This window comes from Tyto alba, unplaced genomic scaffold, assembly GCF_018691265.1.
Source record: "Tyto alba isolate M040663 unplaced genomic scaffold, T.alba_DEE_v4.0 Super-Scaffold_18, whole genome shotgun sequence".
NCBI classification, from domain to species: domain Eukaryota; kingdom Metazoa; phylum Chordata; class Aves; order Strigiformes; family Tytonidae; genus Tyto; species Tyto alba.
In genome coordinates this window covers 23,158,826-23,184,571 of record NW_024881280.1, presented here as the reverse complement: position 1 = coordinate 23,184,571, position 25,746 = coordinate 23,158,826, and the positions used below count along the sequence as shown (strand labels likewise).

The 25,746-nt window shown below is 54.6% G+C and overlaps 1 protein-coding gene across 1 annotated transcript; it reads left to right on the top strand.

Moving 5' to 3' along the window:
- Positions 1 to 3,668: 3,668 nt before the first annotated feature.
- SYNDIG1L (synapse differentiation inducing 1 like) lies at positions 3,669 to 21,867 on the top strand. The gene is made up of 4 exons (XM_042791278.1): positions 3,669 to 4,260; positions 15,746 to 16,202; positions 17,469 to 17,606; positions 19,150 to 21,867. Exons 2-4 carry the CDS (start codon positions 15,774 to 15,776, stop codon positions 19,306 to 19,308), a joined length of 726 nt encoding a protein of 241 aa, XP_042647212.1. The 5' UTR covers positions 3,669 to 4,260; positions 15,746 to 15,773; the 3' UTR covers positions 19,309 to 21,867.
- Positions 21,868 to 25,746: the final 3,879 nt, after the last annotated feature.

Sequence of the window (25,746 nt, the reverse complement as noted above, 5' to 3'; positions counted from 1 at the left end):
TTTATTATTTTCTGTATCCCACTATGAAAGCAATCTGACAGCATGTTAAGGGGTTTTTTTCCCTCACCACTGTACATTAACCAGATGGTTTTCACTGTATTGTCCACAGATACACCCACATCTTTTTTTTCCCTTCATGCTTCCAGTTAATTTAGAAACCACTAGTGATTATGGAGAGTTGAAGTTGTTCCTCCCAATATGCTTTACCTTCTCCCTGTCCATGCTTAATTTATTCTCCCATCACATTGCCCAATTAATTAGCTGTGATTGATCCCTCTGAAGCTTCTCTCTCGTCTCTACATTTCACTAATCTGATAATTTTTAATAGCTGCAAATATAACTTTAATCTGTCCAGCGCTCCCCCTAGTCATCATAAATAAGTACTTCAAATCCCCCCCACTTATATCGCCAGTGCAAGGGGCACTGAGTGTCTCTGACGAGCAGGTCCTGCCTGATGCCCTCTTGCCCTGCTGATGCAGCCTCGCGAGCAGCAACGTCCAGTCGCCTCAAATGTGATTTGTTTCCCTTTCATTGTGTCTCTGCTCTCTGTTTCTGCTTCTTTGAGGATGATCTGCAGCTGAGTCCTCACCTTCATGGAGGCCTTCCAGTTATTATAGTTTTAGTAGTTTCTGTCCCTTTCTGGCGCGAAATCTTTCATCTCATCTCTCTGCTTGCAACTGTTTGGCAGGAGTTCAGGCTTTCAGTCTCAAGTGATCTGGGGTTTTTTTGGCTGTCAATAAAGTAATGTTACCAAATTTGTCATGGCGTATTTATCTGTTGCTATGTCTGTAGTTAGATGAAGCATGTGAAGCTCAGGACATATTGGCAGGGAGGTTTCAATGTTTGAGAGAACATAATCAAAAACAAAAGCCCACCTTCCAGTGTGAGGCAGCTCTGAAACACAAGCACAACCTTTTCCTCGTGTATTTTATGTCTATAGCGACATTTTTTCTAATTATTTTCTGAAGAGGGGCATCATTTAGCTGGTATAACAAGTCCAATATAATAGCGCATCAGCTAATATGTAATGTAATGAGATCTCATTTCCTTCTGCTGCATGGGCTCTTGCCAAAGGTCTCCCTTGCAGCTGACAGCAAAGGGCCATTTCGATATCTATTTTCCTTTCATTCATCCCAGCAGATGCACAAATATGACAAGACATTCCAGTGAAGTGGGCTCTGTGCGTTTTGCTGCACTCCCTTCAGAGTAGGTCCCTTTTCCTTCTCTGGGCAGGAAAGTTTCCGACCAGCAGCTTATCCTCAGTGCCCCAGAGGTGGCTCATCTCTGACCAACTCTTCTAGGTCACACAACCCTTTTGCCTCATGTCACCTCCCAGGGACGTTCCCCCTCTCTAATCTGGACTGAATGGCTGCAGTTATAAAAGCCACATCGCTCAGGCAGGTGTTCAGCGTACCTCCATAAGCACTAATACAATATCTGTGCATGCATACATTTCTCTCAGAGCTGCCTGAGGTCAGAGAGAGTTTGATTTGGGATGCTAATGTCTCCTTATCATCGCTAAAGCGGTAGAAACAGTGCTGCAGCTCTGCCGCTAAGCAGTGTATCTGTAAAAGTTGGCGAGGGCTAATCCCCAATCGCAGCGCCTGCATGTTAATCCAGCGATGTGTGCGGCCCCGGCGAAGGACGGAGCGGCCACCCCGGGCTGACAAAAGCGGCTGGCGGGGACAGCTCAGGGGCGGCTGTGGCAGAGGTGACCACGCACACGGCGGTGGCAGTGCTGCCTCTGTCAGCCCTCCTCCCCCCTCGCCCACCCCACCTTCTGCCGGGTGCCTTGGCACCTTGGCGTGGCGCAAAGCCGAGGCAGCTCTCTGGGCTTTGTCAAGCCATGGGTGAAGATGCTTCATCCATTCTTTCAGGCTCCCCCATGGCATGGAGAGAAGGGGTTTCAAGCCCCCATCTTCTTTCCCTTCACATCCACAGCTTTGCCCAAAGGCTGTCTGTGTGTGATGAGGACCAATTTGTTTGCCTTTAATTAGCACACACTGGCTGGACAGGGCTGCACGCGTTCTGACAACTGAGTCAAACAGCAGGACCAGGAAAGAGGGCAGCCGGCGGTGGGCTGTCCTGCTGCTGACCACATCCCCACAGGCTGCCAGGGGTGCGAGCAGGGCCCTTGTGGGCACTTTCACTCAGAGAAGGTGATATTGCCACGAAAACTCCTTGTTCCCAGCCATGCAACAACAAATCCCACTGTCTCCCTTGCTTCCTCACAGGGCTGCAGCTCCCGCTGCACCCGTGCAGAACTGGGGACCTGGGCTCTGCTTGCAAACACTCCAACGTCCTGGAGTGTGCACTGCCAGGGCTTTGATTCACACTTGCTGGGAATTTGGTTGAGTTGGAGTTGCCAAAGCTGGGGGGGCCACAAGTCATCTGCTCTGTGCCTCTGTGTGTCATGTGCTGAGGCCATTTCCAAAGGATGCCTCTAACCTGGACTGACAGACCCGGGATGATGGAGATACCAAATTCCCTTTGTTGCATCCCAAGCCCTTTCCTGTCTCTTTCACTCCTTAGGGACATGGGGATGGACTATTCCTTTCTCAGACCCCCCCCTCAAGCTATGCTGGCTGCATCTGGCCAACAGTGACACCTTTTCCCTAGGGATTGCTCTGTTCATAACAGCAGCTCTGTACTCTGTCTGACATCCTGGAAGACAGCCTCTTGGCTGAGGCCCCCAGCCTGGGGTTGGCATTTTGGGCTCACATTGTTCCCAGTCCTGCTGGCAGATGCTGACAGTGGCACATGCAGATCACCCCCAGGGAGGGAAAGCTGGTCACCCGTCACTGGTTCTTCAGGGAACACAGACGCTTTAGTCGTGGTGTTAGCCCACTTAATCCAGACCCTTTGGTTTTGCAAAAGGATCTTGCTGCTACTGGAAAGATGTGCACCTCTGGGAGCAGAGGAGAGGCTGCCCTGCAATCTCCTCCCCTAGTCAGAGCCCCAACCCCTCTGGTAATGGGACCTCGGGACCCGCCTGCCTGGCACATAACCTGTCACCCATCAGTTCAGCATGGGGAAGAATCTGGGAGGTGTTAAGAGACAAACCTGGGCCTCTAGGAAAGCACGTTTGTGCTGACAAACCACAGCGTGGTCCCGACGGGGCCCCGGTGTGGGGTGACTGCTGGGCAGTGTGGGTGGTGGGCATGGGTGGCTGTCGGTCACACCTGGGTCTGCCCAGTGTGGTCTGCTCCTGGCAGAGCAGCACTGGGGATGGGCGAAGGCTGGCAGCCCTCTGCCCACGCTCGAGCAGGTCCCCCTGGCTGGACCAGCCTTCAGCCACGTGTGCTGGGTGCTCCTGAGCTGGGGGGAGCCGCTGCAGGGGCACTCAGGGAGATTAGGAGCAAGCAGGGAGATAGTGCAGGGCTTGGGGAGCTGCCAACGTGTGGGAGGACAGCACAGGCTCCCCAGGACATCACCTGGGCTGGAGAGGGATGCAGGAAGTGTGGGCTGCAGGGACTGTGGTACTGGCTCCTGCTGTGCTGGTGTAAATCCGGATTATCTCCACTAACCAGACTATTTCCCAGATGTGTGTGAGGCAAATCAACATCCCGCCTGGGTCCTTCTGGAGCAGAGCAGAAAAATACCTGGCTGAGCCAGCAAATGAGCTGCCTGCCCCCTGGGATGTTGCCCTCAGGCCAGGCTGCCTGACCCCACAACACCAGCACCAGAGAAATCTCGTTTACCCTTCTCCTTTAAACTCTGCTTGCTGACACTGGGTCTTTCCCTTGCCGGGGGAACGGGAAGGGCTGCGCCCTGAGAAATGCAGCGAGCCTGAGAGAAAGGAGAGAGTTTCTGCCTTATTATCTAAACCAGCAGAGGAAGAAATCACGCCGGGAGAAGAGGAGCGGTGGCGGTGCACAGCTCTCATTAGCGAGCCTTAGGAGCTGGTGATGCCACAGCCAGCGGGCGAGAGCGAGCGTGGGGTCTCTGGACACGAGCGTGAAGTACGGTTTTGCTGCAGCTAGAGGGCTTTGCTGCTGCTGCACAGCCCCGTGCGGCGCCGGGTGCCTTGCCGCACACCCCAGCACCGGCTCGGGGCTCCTCCGCGCCGCTGCCCAACGCTCCCCCATCGCCCCGGCCGGGCCCCCCCGCAAGGCCGCCGGACGCCCACGCGGGTGACAGGCCGCGGCACCCCCCCCCCCCAAGCCGAGCCGCTGCCGCCCGTGGCCATGCCTGCCGCCGATGCTCCACTTCTGCCGCCGACACTCCAACTTGGTGGGTGAGCCCTTCCTTGGCACGCAGGTAAGGACCCACGCACCGCTCTTGGATGGGGGGCATCACCGCTCGGAGGCAGGCGGGTGGCTTTCACGGGGGGGGGGGGGGGGGGGGGGGGTCCGGATGGTTGTCCCAGCATCCCCAGGCTGTTCCTGTGGGGTGGCAGCGGGTCCCCAGGGAAAGCCAAACCGGCGCCAAGCTTGGGTTGGTCCCAGGGGGAGTGTCAGAAAATGTCTTGGGGGATGTAAAGATGAAAGGCTGCAGCCTGGAGAAACCAGGACAAAATTACCTGAACAGAGGCTCTGACAAAATTTTCTGACTGGAGGTGGGCAAAATGTAAGGATTTCAACCAAAGTTTTGGAGGCCAGGTATGTCAGACCAACCGCAATGGCACCTTGGACCCAGACAGCCATCGGGGCTCCCCCCCTGGGAGGCAGCTCAGCTGCTGGCTGAAGTTTGGGGGTTGTTTTCCTTCTGCTGAGGACCTTCCGCTGCCGGTGGGAGCCACCCTGCTGCCGGCCACCCCGGGTGCACATCCATGGGATGCACCCGGGCAGGGGAACGGCCCGGGTACCTTGGTCGAGAGGGCTATTGCCAGTGGTGCGAATTGTGCTGACGAAATGACCCCCCTAAACAGCACCACCTCCCTATAGCCCTGCGGATGCCCTCCTGGCTTGTGTCCGGGGGAAGAGCTGCACGTTCAGGAGTTTTGAAGGGAAACGTTTTCCGCTTCTGCCCAGTGCCTGTTTATAATTCCTTCTCCGAAGCTGCTGCAGGTTTCACAAAAGCCGTGCTGCTCTCCCCAAACCCACTTTACTGGGCTGCCTGCTTTGCTTCTGAATAAAATAAATTCCCTTTTCATGAGCTTGGGATCTGCCACCAGTAGAAACCTTTTTCCCAGGAGGAAGGTAGCACTATGCAAATAGCAGGGATAACCAGAGGAGTGGGGTCTGAGCCTGCCTGCAACGCACAAGGAAAAATGAGCCTTGGTCTCTGGGGGATAATAGCTGGTTACTTTCTAGGCTGTTAGGAGAAGGAATTACCCAAGACAAAATGTAGTGATTGCATTTCTCCAGCAAAAGTTTCTTGTGTCATGAAAATGGCTGGCAGAGCTAAAGCTTTGGGGAGCTGAATCCGCTTCACTTCGGCTCCCTGAACCACCATCAGAGGCAGGTAATAAACACCATTATTAAAGAATGAGTAATTTGCTGCAGCTCCAGCATGGTGAATTTGTACAGCAGATCCCTGCTTTTGCGTGATACCCAACCCCTCCCTGCCCTCAGCCCAGCATGCAGACATCACCATCGCTTGCAGAGGGGTGACCAAGCACTCGGCAAAAACTTGCCCAGTAAAATCCCCCTCTGCCACCTGCAAGCTCTGTGGAGCAAGCCCCAAAGGGACCAGTCCTTCTTGGCCCAGCAGCCTGCAGCAGTGCAGCCTGCGGGCTGTAGGGAATGGCCCCCCGGCACGGGCATGGGCACTCCAGGCCCTCGTGGTTCAGTTGCTTCCTTCACGGACCCTCTGTGTGGGGTGGGATGTGCTTGTAGCTTCTCAGGAGCATCCTCGACCTCCACGGACAGCCCGAACCTCTGCCCTTCCTGCCACCCACCCTCCCCACTGGGAGCCCCTGGTACCACCCCCTCCCCATCAGCATTAGAACCCAGACACTGACACATCATGCCCCTTCCCCAAGGCTTTGTTACCACTTCGTCGCCTTCCCTCTCATTTAATATCTGTGCTTGGAATTGGTTTTCAGCTCCCTTGCAAGTGTGGTCTCTAGATCGGGCAGATTTTGGCTCTCTTCTATTTTCTAAAGCCCTGCATCCGAGCCCGGGACTGCCAAGCACTGCTTGCAGGATGCAGCTCTGCTGCTGCTTTCAGGGGGTAATTTAAGTCAAGGTCTTCAGCCAGTATATCTCTATCTGTAGAATTAAAGATGGGCAAATGATTGACTTTTCTGGCTGAAGGGCCAAGCCACAGCATTAGAGAGGGGAAAAAAAAAAAGTCCATTATAGATTTCCTCCAAATTGTCTTTCTGTTGCTGCTTCTCTGTCAAGTGAAAAAGGCAGCAAACCAGCCCAAATGCTTTGCTCAGCCTGGAAGGGGAGACTCCACTGATCCCCAGCATTTTTCAGGTGCATCGCTTAAACCTTTCGGAGTGAAACTCTTCAGCTATCTTTAGAAAAGCAGAGCCAGTCACAGGATTGGTCCCCAAGCTCTGTGTCTGGGGACTCAATTGTTGGCATGAAAAACTGGACCAGGGCACACATGTGCACCGGATTAGGGATGTGACGCTGTGTGTGGTGGCCGCACAGGCACTGCTCCTGAGCTGAGCAGAGGTTTCTCCAAAAACCTTTTCAGCTTCCCGGGGGCCTCTGAAGCGGGAGGGCAGGGCGAGATGGCAGGTGCTGGGGCTCGTCCCCACGCAGCAGGGAAGCACCATGAGCAAGATGTCCTCGCTCGGCCCGCGCAGGGCTGCAGGGGCTGCTCACCCAGGGCAGAGCCACCTCCTGTGACACGCTGCGACTTCGGATGGGCGCGAGCAGCAGCCTGAGTCATGGGAAGGGCTGGTCTAAATCCAGCGGTGGTGTGAGCAGGGGAGGAAAATGGGCCAGGAAGAGAGGGAAAGCACCCATAGGGCAGAGTCAGGAGCAGCACAGAGTGCTCCTCAGCCAGGCATGGTTGGGACTTGACAGGGCCATGGAAAAGAAAATGTGACATGGTTTTGTAGCATCTCTTTCCATACCATATGGAAGATAATTCAGCATCATCCTCTGCATGATTCTGCCTTCCTGGGACTGTGGGATGGACAAGAGCTGTGGGAAAGCCGGGGGCAGCTGCTGCATTTTCTCTTGCCATAGTCCTGAAGACAGAATAAAGCTCTCCTCTAGCTCCCACCAGTGTGAACAGCCACTCCTTAAACACAGAGGGCACATCGCTGCCCAAGGATTCAATTTCTTTGACAATAACAAATACTAAAGAGAGATTCAACATTTGGTTTGGCTTGCACCTATTGACTTGGGTAATAATTTAACACCTTAAAGTTTGTCTCAGACTGCAGATGCTGGCCAGAGTGGGAAGAGAGAGATCCACTTATTTGCTGGAAGAGGAGATCAACTTACTGCTGACAAATATAGGCTGTGTTTGGAAACTCTGGGTTTGGGAAAGTAAGGTAGAAAGGTGTCATCTCCACAGCGTAAATTAATTTTTAAAGAGAGAGCAGATCATTGGCAAATGAATTAAACAACTATAGAGTAGCCCTGTGAATCCCCAGGAGAATCAGGCCACAACAAGCAAAGTGGAAATAGCCCTGAGCTGAAGGCAGGCAGATGGTGGATAAAGTAAACAGGACAGTGGGAAAAGGAGAATGCCGGCATGTGCTAGCCTTCGGGGTGGTTATGAATCTTTTGAGTACAGATATGTCTTAAACAGAGACAAATGAGCAGTCCTTAACAGCCGCTTTACATTGCCAGCTTCGATTGATAGGAGGGTGTTTCGCAGAGAGATGTGAGGATGGAGTTAGGTGCTGCAGCTGAGCTGCTCTATCAGCAAGCCGCAGCTGCGAAGGGCAGGACGTCTCTCTGACCCCCGACGCTGGCTGCCAACGGCGTGCTATGTCCCCATCCCTGTCTTGGTCTGGGAAAATGCAAGTCTCTCGACTGGAGGAAAGCCAGGTCCTATCTGCCAGATCACTTCCGTGCTGGGTGACAGGCCGTGGCAGGGAGGACATCCCAGGGTGCAGATGCCAGGCACGGCCCCGGGCAGGCTGGGCTGGAGGGCTGAGGGGAGCAGGGCTGGTCCCGGAGAGGAGCACAAGGAGCTGTTCCAGCACAGGGTATCGCTGCTCCCTGTCGGTGATGCTCACCTTGTGCTGCAGGACTAGGCAGCCCAGAGTGATCTAGGAGAGGGAGCAGTGGGGGGGATGGGGTGCAGGGTCTTGGGGCAACACCAACCATGAAAGGGCAATGGCATGTGGGACTTTACAGGCAGGAGAAGAGCCTTGAAGTGGAGATGATAGGACTGGAGCAAAGGGTACGGGTGGAATAAGAGAAGTTGGGATAAGAGCTTGGAGCCATCTAGGATACCCACTGTGTTCAGTTGAATACTGGGTATAAATAGCAATGGAGAAAACTTAATGTGAAATTGGGGACTCTAACCATTTGCATAGGAAAATCAGCCATGAACAAAATTACAATCTGCAAGCACGAGCTTCTGTGTATCTTCCAGCAGCATGTCCTGGTAATAAGCACATCTTGGGGGACCTCTGTAAGATGCTCCTGACAGCACGGGCTTGGTGTCCCTATGGGCACCTCGGACAGGAAGCCTGGTATCAGCAAGGGATGGGGCTGCCTCTGTGCTGGAAGCATTTGTGCTCCCTGGAGGCCAGGGGCCAGTGAGTTTTGCTCCAAGTAACTCTACAGGCATGGACATTTCTAAGCAGGTTTTCCGCACTGAGGGTACAGTGCCAATACCCCCCTGTCCAGACAGCTTTTCGTGCAGCAGCTTAGGGTATTTCCTTAGTGTGGTCCTGAGCTGAGAAAGAGGAGGTTGAACCTCCCAGTCTGAGCTCACATTTCCCCAGGCCAGTGATTTGGATGCTACAGAAGACAGGGAAATTCACTCTCCCCTGCCCCTGGGCTGGCGTGTTGTGGCTGAGATGAGCAGTCAGAGCACGACAACCTCCCAAGCTCATCTCACTGTCTGATGCCTCAGAGGGCTTGAGATCCTGAGAGACAATCTCAGCAGCCGCCCCGCGTGGGCGTCATCGCCCTGACCTCCACTGCCTCTGAGCAACCCTGCTGGGCCCCCGAACAGGCATGTGAAGAAGCCTCCAGTGAGAACTATCAATTGGTTTTGGTTGTCATCATGTACCCCTTTAAAGCTCCTCACTGGCGTTCGTTGTTGAGGGCACTGCAGGGTGAAGGTTGTTTGGGTGCAAAGCCAGTAGCAGCACCCCAGGGCTGAGAAGACATCCCCAGTGTGGCTGTTAGCACCTTCAGAACTTCTCCATCTCTGATCCCATCCTGGCCCTCTTCCCCAGCACAACACTGCCAGCCAGGTCACCCCCACTCTCCTCTGCCTCGCCTGCCCTCCCCACGGTCACCCTGCTGCCCTCCAGCACCGGGGCAGCCCCCAGGAGCAGCCCCCCCTGTGTTGCCCCTTCTCTTCCCTGATCCCATGCACCCACACCCAGAACAGCCCAAGGAAACTCCTGACAGCCACCTTATTTACTTGTTTGCATCTCCTGCTAAAAAAAGGATGCTGAGAGAGGCCAAACCTGCTAATTATACACCTAGATGCCCACACAACCATGTGTTTTATTACCATCGCTCTCCATGTTTCCTCTTTCCCCCCCTTGCCAGCTCGGTGAGCCCTTTCCCACTCGCACGAGAGGTACGGAGGGGCGCATCCCAGCGGGGCACGGCCCCTGCCCGCATCCGTGCCGGTGAGCTCCGGCCCTGGGCAGGCGCTGGGCTCACACCAGCCAGACCAACTCCATCCATAGGGTGTTGAGGGTGCGTAGCCGTGCCCAGCGATTTGGACATTCAGAAGCCGGGCCCAGGCTTTGCGTGCAGGCGCCGTCCCGGCCCCGCGGTGCCGTGGGAATGCTCGGCCGGAACGGCAACCCGCGCTGCGTGGAGTGCCTGGGACATCTAGTGGCCACCTCTCCCAGTGCCGGGCCCTGCCGGGGGTGGGCACCGGGCTGGGGGTGCCCGGCCGGGGCCGGGGATCACGGTGGCAGCCGGCCGCCAGCTCCCCGCCGGCCCCGGTGCCCCGGCGGCGGGGCGCAGCGCGCTCCCGGCGGGAGGCTGAGCGTTACGAGCGGGTCTCTCCAGCGTTTGGAGGCGATGGAGCTCACAGCATTCCTCTGCGGGTGCTCATGGGCAGCCTGTCCGGCTTGCGGGCACCGGGGGTGGGCGGTGGGGGGGGCCCACAGCCACGCAGAACCCCCCGGCACGGCTCCTCCACAAACCGCCCTGCCAGCCCCGGGGATGGATTTGCTGTTTCTTACCATTAGGAGCAATGCCTTAGCTCTGAGCACAGCTGGGTCGAAACACTGCTGCAGAGAAACATTTTTATCAGGGAGAATAAAGACTCGATTTCCACCTGGAAATTGCCCAATTTGACTTGCGAACCTTGAAAAGCAGCCCATCGCATCCCAATTCTCAGAGCAATTTAGTCTCTGTTGGAGCCGGGAGCCCATTGCCGGCTCTCCACCTGTCAGGAGATCAGAACAAGCGCTTTATTCACTCCTTTCCAGCTCTATCAAACCGGCTGCAGCAAAGTTGTGAATTAGATGCTCTACATCATGAATGCCTCATCTATCCTCCCTCTAATCCATGTCCACGGGCTCTGTGTCACCTTTTACCTTCCCTCCCGGTCCTCATCAGCTCTTTCCCCTCCAGCAGCTCCACGGTCCCTTTCCTCTCCATCCTGGTGGCCAGGGCCCAGCTCTCAGACATCACTTTGCTTCCCCTGCCCCACGCCTCTATCCCATCATTTCCCTTCCCATGGCTGCCCCTACCATGCCCCTTTGCTTCTCTGGGTACCATTTCTGCCAGCCCCATTGGGGCTGCCATGCCCCACCACCCTCCCCTCCTGCCCCACGCTGAAAGCTGCCTCCCCCACACCACCCTCCTGCCCCAGTCACCTCCTCACCTGATTCTTCTGCCACGGCAACATTTCCCAGGACTGCTGAAGGCTTCGTTACACCCCAGGGATGAACAGCCCCCCACTCAGCATGCTGGTGGAGGCGGGCTGGCGTGCTGGCCGGGGCACAGCCGCTTTCCGCAGTCGTGTCTGCAGGGCTGATGAAAGTGCTTCCTTCTCCCCTTGAGCTGTGCTTCACCCTGTGGGCTCAGGGCTGGGACGTGGCAGATATCCACGCTGCTGTGCGGGCTCCTGGGGCTGAGGGAGGACTTGGTCCAGCCCGGTCAGACACATTGTCCAGAAGCTCTCACAGCCCTTCCTTCATCCCCATATTCCCTCTCCAAAATGCCAAATTCCCTCCCTGTGATGCTCTGCCTTTGCTTTTCAGCAGCCTTTGAGAGCTGGTTTTCTCTTGGGCGGAATTGCAAGCTTGGATTCCCAGAGGCACCGTGCCTTTGCAGGTCTTGGGCCTCTGCCTAGAAGCCCCAAAGCACCTCCTAAAACCTTCCAGAAGGGCCTGGGCTCTGGGAAGGCTGCTAACCACATCTCCTGCGCTTTCCTGCTCCATCAGGAGCTGGCTTGATGGCAGCTGTACCTGGCTGGGATGCTGCTTCCCATTAGCTGGGTCAGGAACTGGCATTCGCACTGTCCCCTGCCCTCGGACTGGCCAGGGCCCAGCAGCGCAGCGGGGCACCGCTCCCCGAGGGCACCAGCCTCCCCGGGTGCTGTCCTGAAGGGGAAAGCCTTTGGCCAGGAGGGAATAACCTTCTCGCTCTGGAGTCTGGGGACATGCAACGCAGCCGCAACCTGCTAATGAGCCTGGGAAGCAAGGCAGAGTGTTTGCTTGACAGGGCAATTAAATGATGATTGATTCCTGGAACAGCTACTTAATTCATCATTAACTGGGCTTATCATAGCCGGCATCTGTGCTGAGGGTCCCTCCGAGGGCTGTGCTGCTGCTGGGGAGGGGCAGTCAGCAACCTGAGCACTTCTCATGCGGGGGCAAAGCACTCAGGGACTTGGACTGCCCCAGGAGGATGTGATGTGGAGATGAGATGCTTGAAGCGCAAAGATAAATTTGCTACCTCTTTATTTTCATGCCTTATTTTGGCTCCTTTTAGCCAGTACTTGCCTTGAGAAGCTGAGAGTACACAATGCAGTTGTGCATTTCCCACTCTGCTGGGGACCACTGCAACTGGCATGTGTGCCTGCATGTGTGCATCCTCCCTGCGCACCCAGCAGCATCTCTCTGCCAGCACTGCCCAGTCTGTGGGGCTGATGGATTTGCACGCTGGTAATGAAGATGGAGAACAGCCACTATTCGCCAATTTTGTCTTTTGCAACTTTCTTGCTTTCATCTGCTGGCTTCATTCCTCTTCCCTCAAGCCTGATTATTACCAAGTTTACTTTATTACCAAGCTTACTTTATTACTAGGCTTACTTTATTACCAGGCCTACTTTATTAAGTCCCTGTGTGGCTAAATTCACTGTAGGATCCACATAATCCAAATGGCATTTAGGGATGACATCTGTGCTGGTTTGGCTCTGTCCTTCCCTGTCTGTGTGTACGTGGGGCTGGTCCTCGCCCTCCCTGCCATTCACCTCTAGAGGTTTGATGGCACCCATCTCCACCTGCAAACCCAGACCATTTGGCACATGCAAGCACACGTGCTTGCACACAGAGGCGCGGTCTTTATGTGATCTTGGTGACTAAGGAGTGGGAAGCATCTCTAACCCCTCCAGCACTGGGACTTTTCACATCAGCTATCAGAGAGGGAGGTTTCAGCCTGGCTGCTTCGCAGCAGGGCTGAGCATGCTGCCATAGGCATACTGTGGTGCTGGCCCTTGGCATCACCTCCCCACTGCCCACAAATGCCAGAATTGGGTGTGAGGGCTGCACTTGGTGGTGCCTTTGCCTATTTATGAGAAGCACGGTAAGATCTTCTTCTGCACTTTTCCCCTCGTCACTGTATCCCTGTTTTTATCCCATCCTGCTTCCAAGGAGAGCATCATCCCCAACTCCTGAAAGTAGAAGGCAACAAGGAAAAGTGAGTTTAGTACAGGTAAATCTTTTATAATCCCAGAGGGTACAAGAATGGCATGGACTAAAATCTGCTAGCTGTAGCCCTGCCCTGTCCACGCTTTGTGCAGTGCAGCAGCCTCTGAGGTCCTGGCCCTGCTCTGGGGACAGCTCCAGGGCAGTTTGAGGGACCAGAGATGTTTGGGCTCTACCTGCTCTCCCAGGGCAAAGCCTTCAGCCCTGTCCAGCCCACATTTGCAGAGACTTCCCCGTGCTTCAGAAGTATTTTCCTGCCATTTCTTTTACCACCCACACTGTTACTCTCCCAAAGTGTGTTCACCCTGGGATATTTGCTATCTGCAAGTCCTCGCTGCCTCCTCTCCTCAGCCCAGGTCAGCCAGTCATGTCCCACCAGCCAGCCCCTTTAGCACCCTTTGGGATGCCCGAAGTCACCGGACTCCATGTCCAGCAGCAGTCCAGGTGCATAGATGCATTCTCCTCACCCTGGTCCATGATACCTGCCACCTTCGAAGCTGCCGTTTAGGTTTCCAGTTCCTCCTACCTCCTTTTCCTTCTTCCCTGCTCCATGCTCTGTTTCCCAGCACTTGCTGCTGGGAACGTATGGCTTTGTCGCACAGCTCTCCGCCTCCTCTAACCCGCTACCGAAGACCTGAAGTGAGCAGAGCAGCAACCTCCACGCAGGCAGCACCCGCTGCCCGGTGGCCGGCAGCCTGCCCACAGCCCATCTGCTGGTGTTTCTCAGCACATTTGGAGCCGGCTCCCTCCAGCAGCTCCCAGCAAGATCCCATCCCTCCCTACCCTCGCTTGCTGCCAGAAACATTTACTGAGATGAGGTGTGGATGCCCTACTGAAACTGTCAACATTCTCTTGCTAGAGCTGGGCTTCTGCTCCTTCTTGGGATGCTGCTCTCAAATGACATTCAGTGACTGGTGTCTCTTTACGGTTTCATTAAAAGGCAAGATATTTTATTGGAATTCTAATTTGCAAATTGATATAAGCAAAGAAGAGATTTGTGGTTTCCTTGCCTGAAAACCAGGATGAAGCTTTGAGATTCTCTGAGTCTGTGTGGAAAATAAAACCGTCTGTGCTACAAATATGCATCTCTCTTAAATATTTTGAAAATACTGAACGGCCATCTGCTGCACGAGCCATTACAGGCTTTATTAGTAAGGTGGGAGACTGCAGGAAGCAGAGAATGGTTTTGGGGAGGGCAAAGTGGAGGCCATCCACCAAAACGTGCAGAGTTTTAGCAGCACGAGAGTGCTTTTGAACAGCTCCATTTTCCTGAGCAACTTTCCAAAATGTGACATCCACTGCCAGAACAAAGCCCATCGACAGGGTCATTTCAAACTAGGTATGGCACTCAAAACCTGTGCGGAGTGGCAGAGTTTGTCCAAGAGGATGGGACCACTTGGACCTTACCCTCTCTGGAGTCGTCTTCGACTCCAACTTCTTTCTCTATATTTTCTTCCTGAGGACAGATTTAAAGCCAAGGTGATATGCTTTCTATCAGAAAGCCTAGTGCACCTTGGGGAATGCTATAGCAGGTGGAAGCGTGTCTCTGCTACACAACATCCTGCAAAGGAGGCAGTGACAGAGGTCTCTAAGGAGGGCAGAAACATTTGGGGTTGCAAGGCAATAAGATGGCAGAGTCTCAGAGCTGGGAACGTGCTGGAGAGCAGCTGTAAAACATGGGGCTCGGGTACTGAAGAGCGCAAAGTAATTGTTTCTCTCTCCTGGGGAACGCTGATATTTCACTACACATTTTCTTTGTGCCAAAGTGGGTTGGGAAGCCAAAATAGCAAATGCTCCTCTGAAGAAAAGGGGTTGAAATATTTCATCTCAGGAATTTTCATGAAAAAAAAAAAAAAAAAAAGGCAGCACAAGGTTTCAGCACTCTGAAATGGAGGAAGGGAGAAGGGGCTGAATTTCCCCGAGGAAGAAACTCATGTTAGCTGAGGATGTCATTTGGACTCAGCATTTTCTGAAGCTGCTGGACCAGAGCCAGGGGTGCACGGCTGCTGCTGTACAGAGGGGTAGAGCTGCTTTAAACAGGGCTCTGATGTGATGGGTCATTTACTTAAACTGTTGTAATTTCAATGTGGACCAAACTCCATGGGGTCTCCCCTTTACCCTCTGCATCCTTCCACTCCTCCGCACAGCTGGCTGAGCACCCAACACTCCCCACCCCAGCCTAAACACCACCCCCATGTCCTCACAGCGGCCTCCTGGCTTTCCTCGATGGCTCGCTGCTCTCGCTCCAGCCTCAGCTCAGCCTTGGAAGAGCCACAGAAAACCCACTCTGTCCCTGAAAACCTGTTAGATGCATGTGTAATGCCGGGAGAGCCGTAATTCGCCATGCGACCCTCTGCTTTGGGAAGTCAGGGAGGCCCCTCAAGTGGCTGTCAGCCTCTTATCTACTGCTGTGCTGTCTGTTAGGCTTTGTCGCAGCACACATTATGAACCAGCAGAAAAGATGCAGTAGGTCCTTTCCTCTCAGGCTGCACGTGGTCACCTCAAGATGCATTATAGATACGGCAAATCCTCATCTTAATCCAGCCTGATTCAGATCATCTTGTTGCAGGGCTGCATCCTTATCTTACTACCAGCTGGGGAGAGATGAAGAGATGCTCAGTTTGCCTAGATAGCATTCAAGCCGTGGAGAGGTGGGGAGGGCTCTTGTTTTCTCCAGCATTGCCAAATCTTTCTGTTCCCACTAGCCTCATCCTGACATCGGCTCCGCATGGGCGAGAGGCTTTTCTGCTCCCTCGCCTTGCTGAAATAACAGCTTCCTCCCACCCACTCTCTCTGCTCCTGCAGGATCGCTCCCCCCCCCACCGCCAGCAGCATGGAGAGCGTGCGCGAGCTCCAAAACCCACTCTTGGCCAAAGCCAACGGGCACCTTCGCAGCAGCTATTCTTACCACCAGCATCACAGCCAGGACTACCCCAGTCATCGCTGCCAAGGGAAACTGTATTCCTACATCTTCCAAAACACTGGTAGTGCCAGGACTCACCAGCTGCTGGATGCCAGTTCCCTGCAGCTGGCCGTTGAAGCCTTGTACGGCCCCAATTTCATCCTCGTGAAGGATGAGACCGCTCTCAAGGCCAAGGACAGCAAGATGGAAAGCTGTGAGACCACTTTTACGGAAAGCAGAGAGGCTCCATCCGAAGGTCCTGATGGGCATGAGGCACAAGGGTCCTGCCTGGTAGAGAGCGACATCCGCATCCAAACTGTGTCCTATGAGGTGGAGGAAGAGGAGCTCCAGGAGTATGAGGTGAGCTTTGCTGGGTGGGATGGCACTGAACTCCTCCTCTGGTAACTCTGGCCATTGGCCCAAATTCTTGGTCATTTATTCTCCCTTCTTTCCTCAGAGCTTCCTCCCTAGACCCTACCCTCTCCTGCCTCACCAGCCTCTCCCTGTGCACCCAATACCTCTTCTTTCTCCTTATAATTTCTGCTCCCTTTTCCTCACTGCAGACCTCAGAAGGAGGTCAGCTGCCCTGAGGGCAGCCTGGCTGCATGCCTGCTGGAAGTGAAGGGGAGGTGCGGCTGTCTTTGCAGGACCCTCGGGATATGGGGACCCTTTGACAAGGGCAGCGTTCTGCCGCTGTGGCACTTGAGCTAAGGGGAAATAGAAATCCTTGCATAACTGCAAAATTCACATGCCCGATGGCAGCAGCCGAGAGAAAGCTTTATATATAAAGCCAGGATGAATTCTGCACAGGAAGAATGAGAGCTGACAAAGCAGGCTCATGATGTGCTCTGTGCCCCACCACGGCTCGAGCGGCGGTGCAGAGGCTGGGAACATCATCCAGGACCTCGCGAGGTGGGAGCGGGTCCCCAGTGCCCTCTGGAGCTGATGTCTGGTGACCCAGCACAGCTCTGCTGCTTTCGGTGCCACTGGTGTGACCTTTTCAGACGGCAGCCGGGGTGTCCCCACCCCTCTGCGTGACTTCCCCACCGAGGCATCGCTCCCAAGCTGGTCTGTGGCTGGCCGAGCGGTGCCCGAAGGCGGGAGGGCTGACCGCAGCCGCGCTGAGCAATGCGCTCAGTAAGAGGACAGGACGCGTTGCCCCTGTGATGGAGGCTTCAATTCAACCACTTTCCCTCACTTGCTAAATTAGTTTAGCAGGATATCGATCTCCTAGTCCCTAATGGGGATAAGGCACGTTGTTTAAGTTTGTTTAAGCTGACAAACAGCCAGTTCTGCCAAAGCTGAAGATATTTCAGTTTAAGACTATCTATCTCCCAGGGAAATCCCAGACCCCCAGCAAGTGAGCTCAGCATTTGCTCTGGCAGGGAGCCGAGAATCCACTCCGCTCCTGAATTTGCTGAGCTACATTTTTTCTCATCAAAATGATGAGAGGAGGCTGAGGAGGCTAAAATATTTTTGAAACTCATTCCTTGAATTTGCAGGTGGGAAACACGTGACAATATGTGATGGGGCCAGGAGAGAGCAGGAGCTGGGAGGAGGGGGGCTGAGACAGCCTGCAGGGCGGCACGGGGAGGTGGGATGTGCTGAATCCATCTGGTTTTCCAGAGCGACTCCTCCAGCGACAGCGAAAGTGAGGATCATTTCCTGATGCTTCCCCCCCGGGACCACCTGGGCTTGGCCCTTTTCTCCATGCTGTGCTGCTTCTGGCCCCTGGGGATTGCTGCCTTCTACTTCTCCCAAGGGGTAAGAGATCCCTTTGCTTGCCTGTGTGCACTGAGCACTGGAGCAAGGGCCCTGCATCAGCCCTGGAGGGGACTGGGCACTTTTCTGGCTCTAAGGCTCATCTCTGTGCCATGCCCAGACCCCCAAGGGCTGAGGCAAAGTATGCTCCTGGCTCCTGGATGTCTCCACAACTGCTGTGGGGTTGCAAGCCCTTCAGCTCTTCTGGGGGTTACAGGAGGCCAGGCTTTTCCTTTGGGTCTTTCGGGTGTTATTTAGGGAATTGGGGCTCCCCTCAGCCCCTTTCCCAGGTCCCACCTGGGCATTTTCCCACCTGCCCTCCCATTTTCCAGTAGTGCGGAGGTCCTACACCATGACCCAGTCCGAGGCAGCTCATGCCCCGTGACTCAGACTGCTCTGCAAACTGGACGTAAATAGGAGCCTGGTCTCCATATCACACTACAGCTCCTCTATTGCACTTGTTTCTGACGCACGTTGGCTAAGCTGTGTGAGCCAAAGCCAGGCTGGCAGAGGGTTCAGAGGGTGGTGGCCCTCAAGCTGCACCAGCTCAGAGGAGCTGTTGCCTTCTTGAGGGCTTAGCCCAGAGCCTGGGCTTACTTACATTACTGTTGACCCAGAATAATTCATGCAGAGCCAGGAGATTTAGACTACGTTTGCATAGATAGAAACAGAAATGGAAGAATATATAACATGAGTACCTGACAGAGGCGGTAAGAGGCAGGGGAAGCTTTAACTGATTAGGACCCCAAGGAGTGTTTGATTTCACATTTTTCCACGTGGAGCAGGGTAGCACAGTGCACTCTCCACGTGATGATGTACTTGGTGCAATTTATATTTAGCTTCATTTGTTATAACTACCACTTTCACTCACTCACTGAGGGAAGGAACATCTCTTTATTCAATGTCTGTGCACAGTGAGTGCCCTGATCTCTACATGGCAACTCGAACACAAATAGTAGGTAATACCTGGAGTAGCTCTGAATGTGCCCTGAGCACTCAGGAAAGCTGGAAGTTGCCAGCCCAGAGAGCCAACACACACTTCTGTCTCCATCAGCCCTTCTGTGGCAACTAGGCTTCATCCAAAAATCTCATGCAGGCAAATCAAGTGGCAGCACAGCCAGACCAACGGATCAGGCTGTCTGGAGTCAGCTCCCTGAGACTAGGCAGTACTCGTTATGTGTCTGTATAGGGTATATTGGCATCTAGCCGGTACCACACAGCCATCACCCCATGCACCGACTGTTTGCCTGGTCTCACGAGTGTCCAGCTGCCCGCTCACAGCACTGGCTGAGCGCCCAGAAGGCTGGGGCTTTCAAACAGCCAAAGCCCATGCTTCCCTCAGAGGCAAAATCAACAGGGAAATGTGTGTAGGTGGCACTGCTGTGCTGAGCCCTCCCAGACTGATGGACACTTTGCTGTCCGTCCCCAGCCTTCATGGGACACAGTGGCTGGGGAAGGGGGCTGACTCAATAGCAAAACGACTGCCTGCAGGCTAAAAGGCCAGGCTGATGCTGCTGTGAGCAACGAGTGCTTCTTCTCCTTCCAGACCAGCAAGGCTGTCTCCAAAGGAGATTTCCACCTGGCCAGTTCAGCTTCCCGCCGAGCTCTCTTCCTCGCAGCGCTCTCCATAACCATCGGCACAGGAGTGTACGTCGGGGTGGTGGTAGCACTGATCGCTTATCTCTCCAAAGGGGGACACGTATAGCTGCCACCTGCATGTCAGCACCGCCCCGGCTGCCAGCCCTCCTGGGATAGAGTTTTCCTGCAGAGCACAGGGCACCGGTGCCTGCAAGGGCTGCTTGCACGGTGGGACCCTGGCTTGGATGCCCTGACAGGCTCTTTCCCTTTTCAGACAAACAGTAGACCCCTGTTCTCCCTGAGGCTGTGGGGTGCCACCATCCGACAGCAGGGAATTGGGCACGGGCCTGGCTGCTGGGACCAGGAGGAGCATGTTTGCCTGCTGGAAGATGTGAAGGAGAGACGCTGCATGCTGCTGCTGGGCTGGTGCCATCACCCCTGCTCCAGGGCCATGGCTTCCCCTCCCAGCCCCACAGCCAGGAGATCCACCACTGGTGCCCAGGCTTAGCCCATGAAGGGGTCACGCAGGGAAGAGAGGGGATATGGTGCTGGGGAATGACCCCGGGAGGCTGGGGTCCTGCTGGGGTCTCCAGACTCCTGTGATGGGGACAACATTCTAATTTCAGTGCTATGGGGTGGTACCTGGCCCTTCAGGTGCAGCGAAGTAGGAGGACACAGCACAGACGTGACCAAAGGGCATGCTCTCGGTATCCCTCTGCAGATAAACCCCTGATCCAGGGGACATCCTGGTCACTGGCCCATCCCAGGCAAGAAACAAGGAAGAAGGCAGGCTGATAGTTGCACACCATCACTCCCATCATTGGAGCAAGCTGGCAAAGACAACAAGGTTTTCTCAGCATTAATAATGACTGTCATGATAATTGCAAGTCGGAGTCCCTGTAAAGTTGGCGTCCCACAGTGCCGGGCCCTGAAAAGACTTGTAATGGCAATTTCTACCCAAGAAACGACCTGGGAGGGGTGAGGATGTGAAGGACTCCACTCTCGGCACTAAGTCAGGGCCTTGCACACAAAGAGGGATGGAAAGAAAAGGCTGACATGACATGCAGAGCCTGGGGTGGGAGTGCTGTTTGCAAGGGGATGAGATCCAGAGAGGGGAAAGACTTGGAAGGAGCCTGAGACACAGGGGCGACCCCAACACGCTTCTTCCCAGGCCTTGGAGAGGGTTATCTCCATCCAACCCAAAGCTCTGCTGACAAGAAAACCCCATGCATCCCTGCTTACATCTTACTTTTGCTAATCCGTATCTTGTCAGCAACACGTCAAGTGCTTTGGAGGTGGGTGTGAAGGCAGTTACTGCCCCAAAGGGCTGGTGTTAAAAGGTCCTGCCCCATCCCAGCTCCCCAGCATCCACCTTGACCCTCCCTCTCCCTGGCCATGGCTCCCCTGCCGCCTCCTTCCCCCATGTGCAGGGGGCTGCAGGCAGACTCTGGGCACCCATCACCCCCTTCCCAGGGTTTCTGGGTGGGCTGCAGCCAACTCTGCAAGAGGCGCAGCATGTTCCTCCAACTGGGTGCCATTCAAATGTACATTTCATCCTAAAGAAGCATGTTAATGTCTGCGATTGCTGTTGTACTTGAGCCATAAAAGAGAGAAGCACATAAGAGACCTGTTCAGAAGCTGTTCTGAAAGTTTCCATTACATTTATAACATGGAAGAGCTAATAAAAAAAGCGGGAGAAAAAACTGTTTATAAGGACATGGAGCTGGCTAGTGAAGAGGTGAGCTTTGCAGGAGTGCTGAGCTCACTTAAACCTGGAGGTGTTTATGCAGTTCCTGGAGGAAGTTATAATCCAGCTGGTGTCTGGGCAACTCGGAGGGAGATGTACTGCGATGTAGATCACAGCAAGCAGCTAGCGCTGGGAGCGGGATGATGATGTAGTCTTTTTGCCATATGTGGATGGACAAGAATTAGGGGGAGAGAGAGAGAGAGACTGGAGCATTGTGCATGTTCAGGCTGCTCTGTGTGCAATAGAAGCATAAAATAAAGTGTGCTTGAAGAGGGGCAGAAGAATAGAAACATCAGGAGGGAATAAGCAGGTCCTGCTTCTGTTGGTGCACAGAGAGAGACGGAATTTGTGGGGAAGGACTGGGGTGACAAGAAGAGATGAGGTGGCTTAGAGAGGAGAGATGAGGTTCACCCTCACCCAGCAGCCGAGGGATGGTTTGCATTCCCCTCTCCTCCACGTGCTCAGCCTTCCTGGGCATCCATCCCTCCAAATAACCAAGCAGGACAGGAGTGCTATTTCAGGAGAGGGGATGTCCATGGGTGCCCATGCAGCAGGGGTGACCAGACCAAACACCCCCACAGCTAAAGTCCTCCCCACCTCTCACCCCTGAGCACCCCCAGTCGGGGATCATGGGTGGTTTCTGAGGGGCAGGGGTGTGAGGACCCCTGCTGATTCTGGTCCAGACAAAACTATTAGGGCTGCTGGACCAGAATTGGCAAAGAGAAACTGCATTTGCCTCTGAATTTGTAATTCTGCCAGCTGGTTTCCTCCAGGAGCTGCCCTGGGTGGGGGGCCAGCAGCCCCCAGCCCATTCCCTGTGGGCACCCTGTCCCCCTGCACAACAACCCACGTCTTTGTCTTTTTTTAATTGGAGGTGCATAGGGAAGGACCGGGATAAAGGGCCAACAGAATTAAAGTGTTTTCCGCTAATAGCCTGAATCTCTGATGATCTTGTCAAAGCGCGGGGGGCGGGGGGGGGGGGCGGTGTGAGGAGAGGGGAGAGGGAGGGGAAGGGTCTGTGCCAGAGCATCCCTAGGGGGGGCATTATGCAAATGGAGAAATTAGTTGGAAATAGCCTGAAGGGAAACATGTGGAAATTGAAATCCGAGGACCAGCATGGAGACTGCTGCTGAATAACTTATTATAGACTCACAGCGTCTGCTGCAGCCGCCCGAGCAGAAGGGAAGGAAGCAAAAAGGCAGCAAGGAACAGCAGTCAGGGAAGATGCAAGCTCCAGAAATTTGACTGAGCCTAAAAAAAAAAAAAAAAAAAAATGTTAAACTAATCCCTGCCAGTGGGTGTGGGAGAGATGACTTTTTGCCCCCCCCTTATGTCTTCCCAGAGGAGGGGTCCCTCTCCCACCTAGGACAGCCAGCCCCATGGCAGAGCTTCATAATGGTCCTGATCCCACAGGAAATATTCAGAAATTTTGGGTGAAGGAGGAATAGCCTTGACTTCTGGCCTGGCAACATTTCTAGTCCAGGAAGAAGAAGGGAGTGCAGGGGGTCTGTCACGTCACAGCTGTGGGAGGTGATGCGAAGGGCAGGGAGTGCAGAGATGGTCTGTGCCCCTGCAGAGGGGTGGCGGTGGAGTGGGATTCCTGGTGGCTGGGGAGGGAGGATTTGGGGTTCCCTGAGCTGAGCATGCAGTAGACCACAACCAGCTGTTCTTCCTCCCAACCCAGAGCTTTCTAAAACATAAGCAGGAGACGCTTGTTATATATCACATGATATATCAGAACAAGCACACCTTCTCCATTCATGAGTAATAGATTATCCGTAATTAGGACATCTATTTGCAACTGAGTTCCTCACCAGTGGGCTGCAGGTGCCTGTCCCCAAGAATGCAGATGCTGTCTGACACCCCCAGCACAAGCATAGTCCTGCAACCTCCTGGCTCCACCAGCCCTCTCCCAACACCCTCTTGCCCACTGCTCCCCAAATGCCCCTGCCCTGAGCCCGTGGCCCCACCAACACCACCACCCCCAGCCCTTGCTCTAAGCCAGTGACACCAAGAGACAGACACAGAAAGTCACCAGAAAGCCCATCCCCTGACCCTCTTCCCATGCCTCTGTCCAAACACTCCTCTCTCGTCTCACACTCTGGGTGGCTTTTGGGTTGCAAGAAGTGCCATCACCAGGTGTCCCAGATGCCCTTCTACTGTGAGGAGAAGACCCTGGGGATGGAGCCATCCCCACCCTCCACTCCCCATGGCTGTCTGAACATCTCCTCCATTCCTCCCCTGCCCTGGAGATGCTCAGGAGCCCACAGCAGTGCTGTCAGAGGTGCGCTGGGCTTTTGTTTCTTTTCCCAGCAGTGGAAAACATGTATCTTCCAGCTTGGGCTCCTTTCATAACCTCCACAATGTCGAGGTGAACACTTCCTGGTGGGCCTTTCTCTTCAGAAGCAGCTAAGGATGGGGTGGATGGAGCCTGTGCCAAGGGTGGGGGTGGCCTTTGAGTCCTGCCTCCCTCTGGGATGCAGCCAGGAAGAAAGCTGCCGAGGAAAAAAAACACCGGCGCCTCAGCACAGATCTGAGCGACCGACGCATCTGAGCCCCCGCCTGCTTCCCCCGGCTCTGCTTGCGCTGCTCGCCCTTCGACGAGCACTGCAGCATGCCGAACGAGACGGGGCCGCTGGCTACGGATGGGGGCTGGGGACCAGTGATGAGGGATGCTGGGATGGGGCATGCTGGATCTCGTTCCTCTTCCCACAGGGATGAGGCAAGAGGATGGAGAAGGGACAAGAAGCCGGTGGGGTTTGTGGGGGACCCAATATCCCTGAGAGACTCTGTCTCCAGCCAAAGGGATCCACTGGGACACTGGTCCTCCGGCACCCTCCCAGCCAACCTGCCCCTCCTGGGGGTCAGCCCTGAGGTGGGTGATGTGGAAACCACTGGGGCAGGATGTGGGGTGTCCTTCCTGTGGCACTCCCAGCACCTTCACCTACCTGGGAACACAAAGCCCCTTGCAGAGCCAAAGCCGCTGCCTGCTCTCCAAGCAGTGCCCATTGGTGGGGTGGGATTGCAAACAGTGCTGGTGTGGCAGAAATGCCTTGATTCTCCCCCATTTGTCCTCTGGAGGCTGGTGAGAAAAGAGACACAAGGAAACAAAAACGGAATAAATCCTTCACCTCACTTAACGGCACAGTCAGTGTTTTCTCTTCACAGCAATCCAGTAAGGAAATAGCTAATTATCTGAGACGGGGCAAATTTTCTATTCCTCTCCAAAAAAAATTCTAAAAGCATTTAGCAGTGCATCTCTTTGCCTAGCTTATCCTTTCCCCTTTGCTCCCCAAAAACAGCCTGCAGCAGAGACAGCGCAGGGAGGCACAGCCTGTGGCAACACCATCTCTCCTGGGGCTAGCAGGAGAGGATTTTTGCAGAGAGAAGCCAATTAAGAGCCATCACTCAGGCATCAGGTGCTGTGAAATCAGGAGGCTCATTACCTCCTCTCTCCCCTCAGAGGAAGGCACCAGCTCCCTCTTCCACAGCTTCTGGTAGTCACACATGTGAGAACACACTGGTGAGGCCGAGCTGTCCTGGCAGGGCAGGAGGACAAGCGGTGCCGAAAGGGGACAGAGTGCTAGGTGGGGACACCTTGCTGGGGACATGGCAGATGCTGTCCCCGCGGCCCACGGTGAGCCGTGGGGCTTGCTGCGATGTCACGGGAGGGGTTGGTTAGTGAGGGTGACAGACTGGAGGTGGAGGGTGTTAGCATCACCCTCCACTGCTCATCCGTCCCCTTGCAGTGCCAAGGGGCTGCACCCCTGCACAGCCCCCTCCCCACTGTCCCCCTCCAAGTCCCTGCAGTGTCCAGGTGCAGGGACATTTGGGGACCACATCTGCAGATGTGCTGCTCCTCTGAGCTGACCTCGGTTTTGCTGTAGTTGGTGCCTGTGCTGGATCTCAGAGACAAGGGCTTTGCAGGTGAACCACAGCTGCCCTTTGGAAAGTGTATCTTAAAAATGTAGTTTAAATATCCTCACAAGTGATACTTTGGGGGCTTTGGAGACTCAGGACCAACAAGTGCCAGAAGCCCTGACTTGTGAGCTCATAGGCCAGACAGGGCCTATGTCCCCCCATCCCAAACAGGCAGGATCTCCCCTCGGGCCAAGCTCCCCTAAGCAGAGGAGCTGGCGTTCCATCTCCAGCCATGCCAGAACACTGGACGGGACAGGCCAGCGGTGGAAGAGCCTCACTTCTCTCTGCACCCCACCACACTCCGCATGGCTGGGATTTCTCCACCTCCTTTTCTCAGCAAGGAAAAGAAGCAGCCACCCGGGCCTTCAGAAAGTGGTCCATGACTGATTTCTGCTGATGTTGAAAACTCCCTGCTTTAGGTCCCACATGCGCAGGGCTCCTTCCTGCTGCCAGCCCTCAGCTCTGGTGCCACCAGGGTCTGCCCAGCTCCCCTGCCCTGCTCTGTCATCTCTGCTGCCTTGAAGAGACTGAGATGCTGGACTCTCCCCCTGTATGGCACATCTTCCCCACAAGTGCTCCTCTCTGAAGCTCCCTGGTTTCATCCAAGCTTATCCAGATTATTTACTTCCAAAAATGCCATGGTGTCCTGCAACCACTCTACTGCTGGACACAAACAGCACAACACTCCTGCCACTCGTTTCTGCTCAGGAGCTTTTTTGGCTGCAGGGCTTGGGCTCAGCTTGCTCCCAATCTTGGGAGCCTTTCAGAGGCAGAAATCCCCCCACTCCACAGGGGCTCCCTCTTTACTTTTGTACACACGATGCTTAACTGAATTTTAATCCGTTCAGTGTTTGCTGGTTTAATTTTTAAAATCAATCTTGTTGCTTAATCAAAATA

Excerpts from the sequence above, each read along its gene's own strand:
- SYNDIG1L (XM_042791278.1), top strand. The coding sequence starts at position 15,774 with ATGGAGAGCGTGCGCGAGCTCCAAAACCCACTCTTGGCCAAAGCCAAC. Across the intron at positions 16,203-17,468 it reads AGGAGCTCCAGGAGTATGAG|AGCGACTCCTCCAGCGACAG; the intron begins GTGAGCTTTGCT and ends CTGGTTTTCCAG. Across the intron at positions 17,607-19,149 it reads CCTTCTACTTCTCCCAAGGG|ACCAGCAAGGCTGTCTCCAA; the intron begins GTAAGAGATCCC and ends TTCTCCTTCCAG.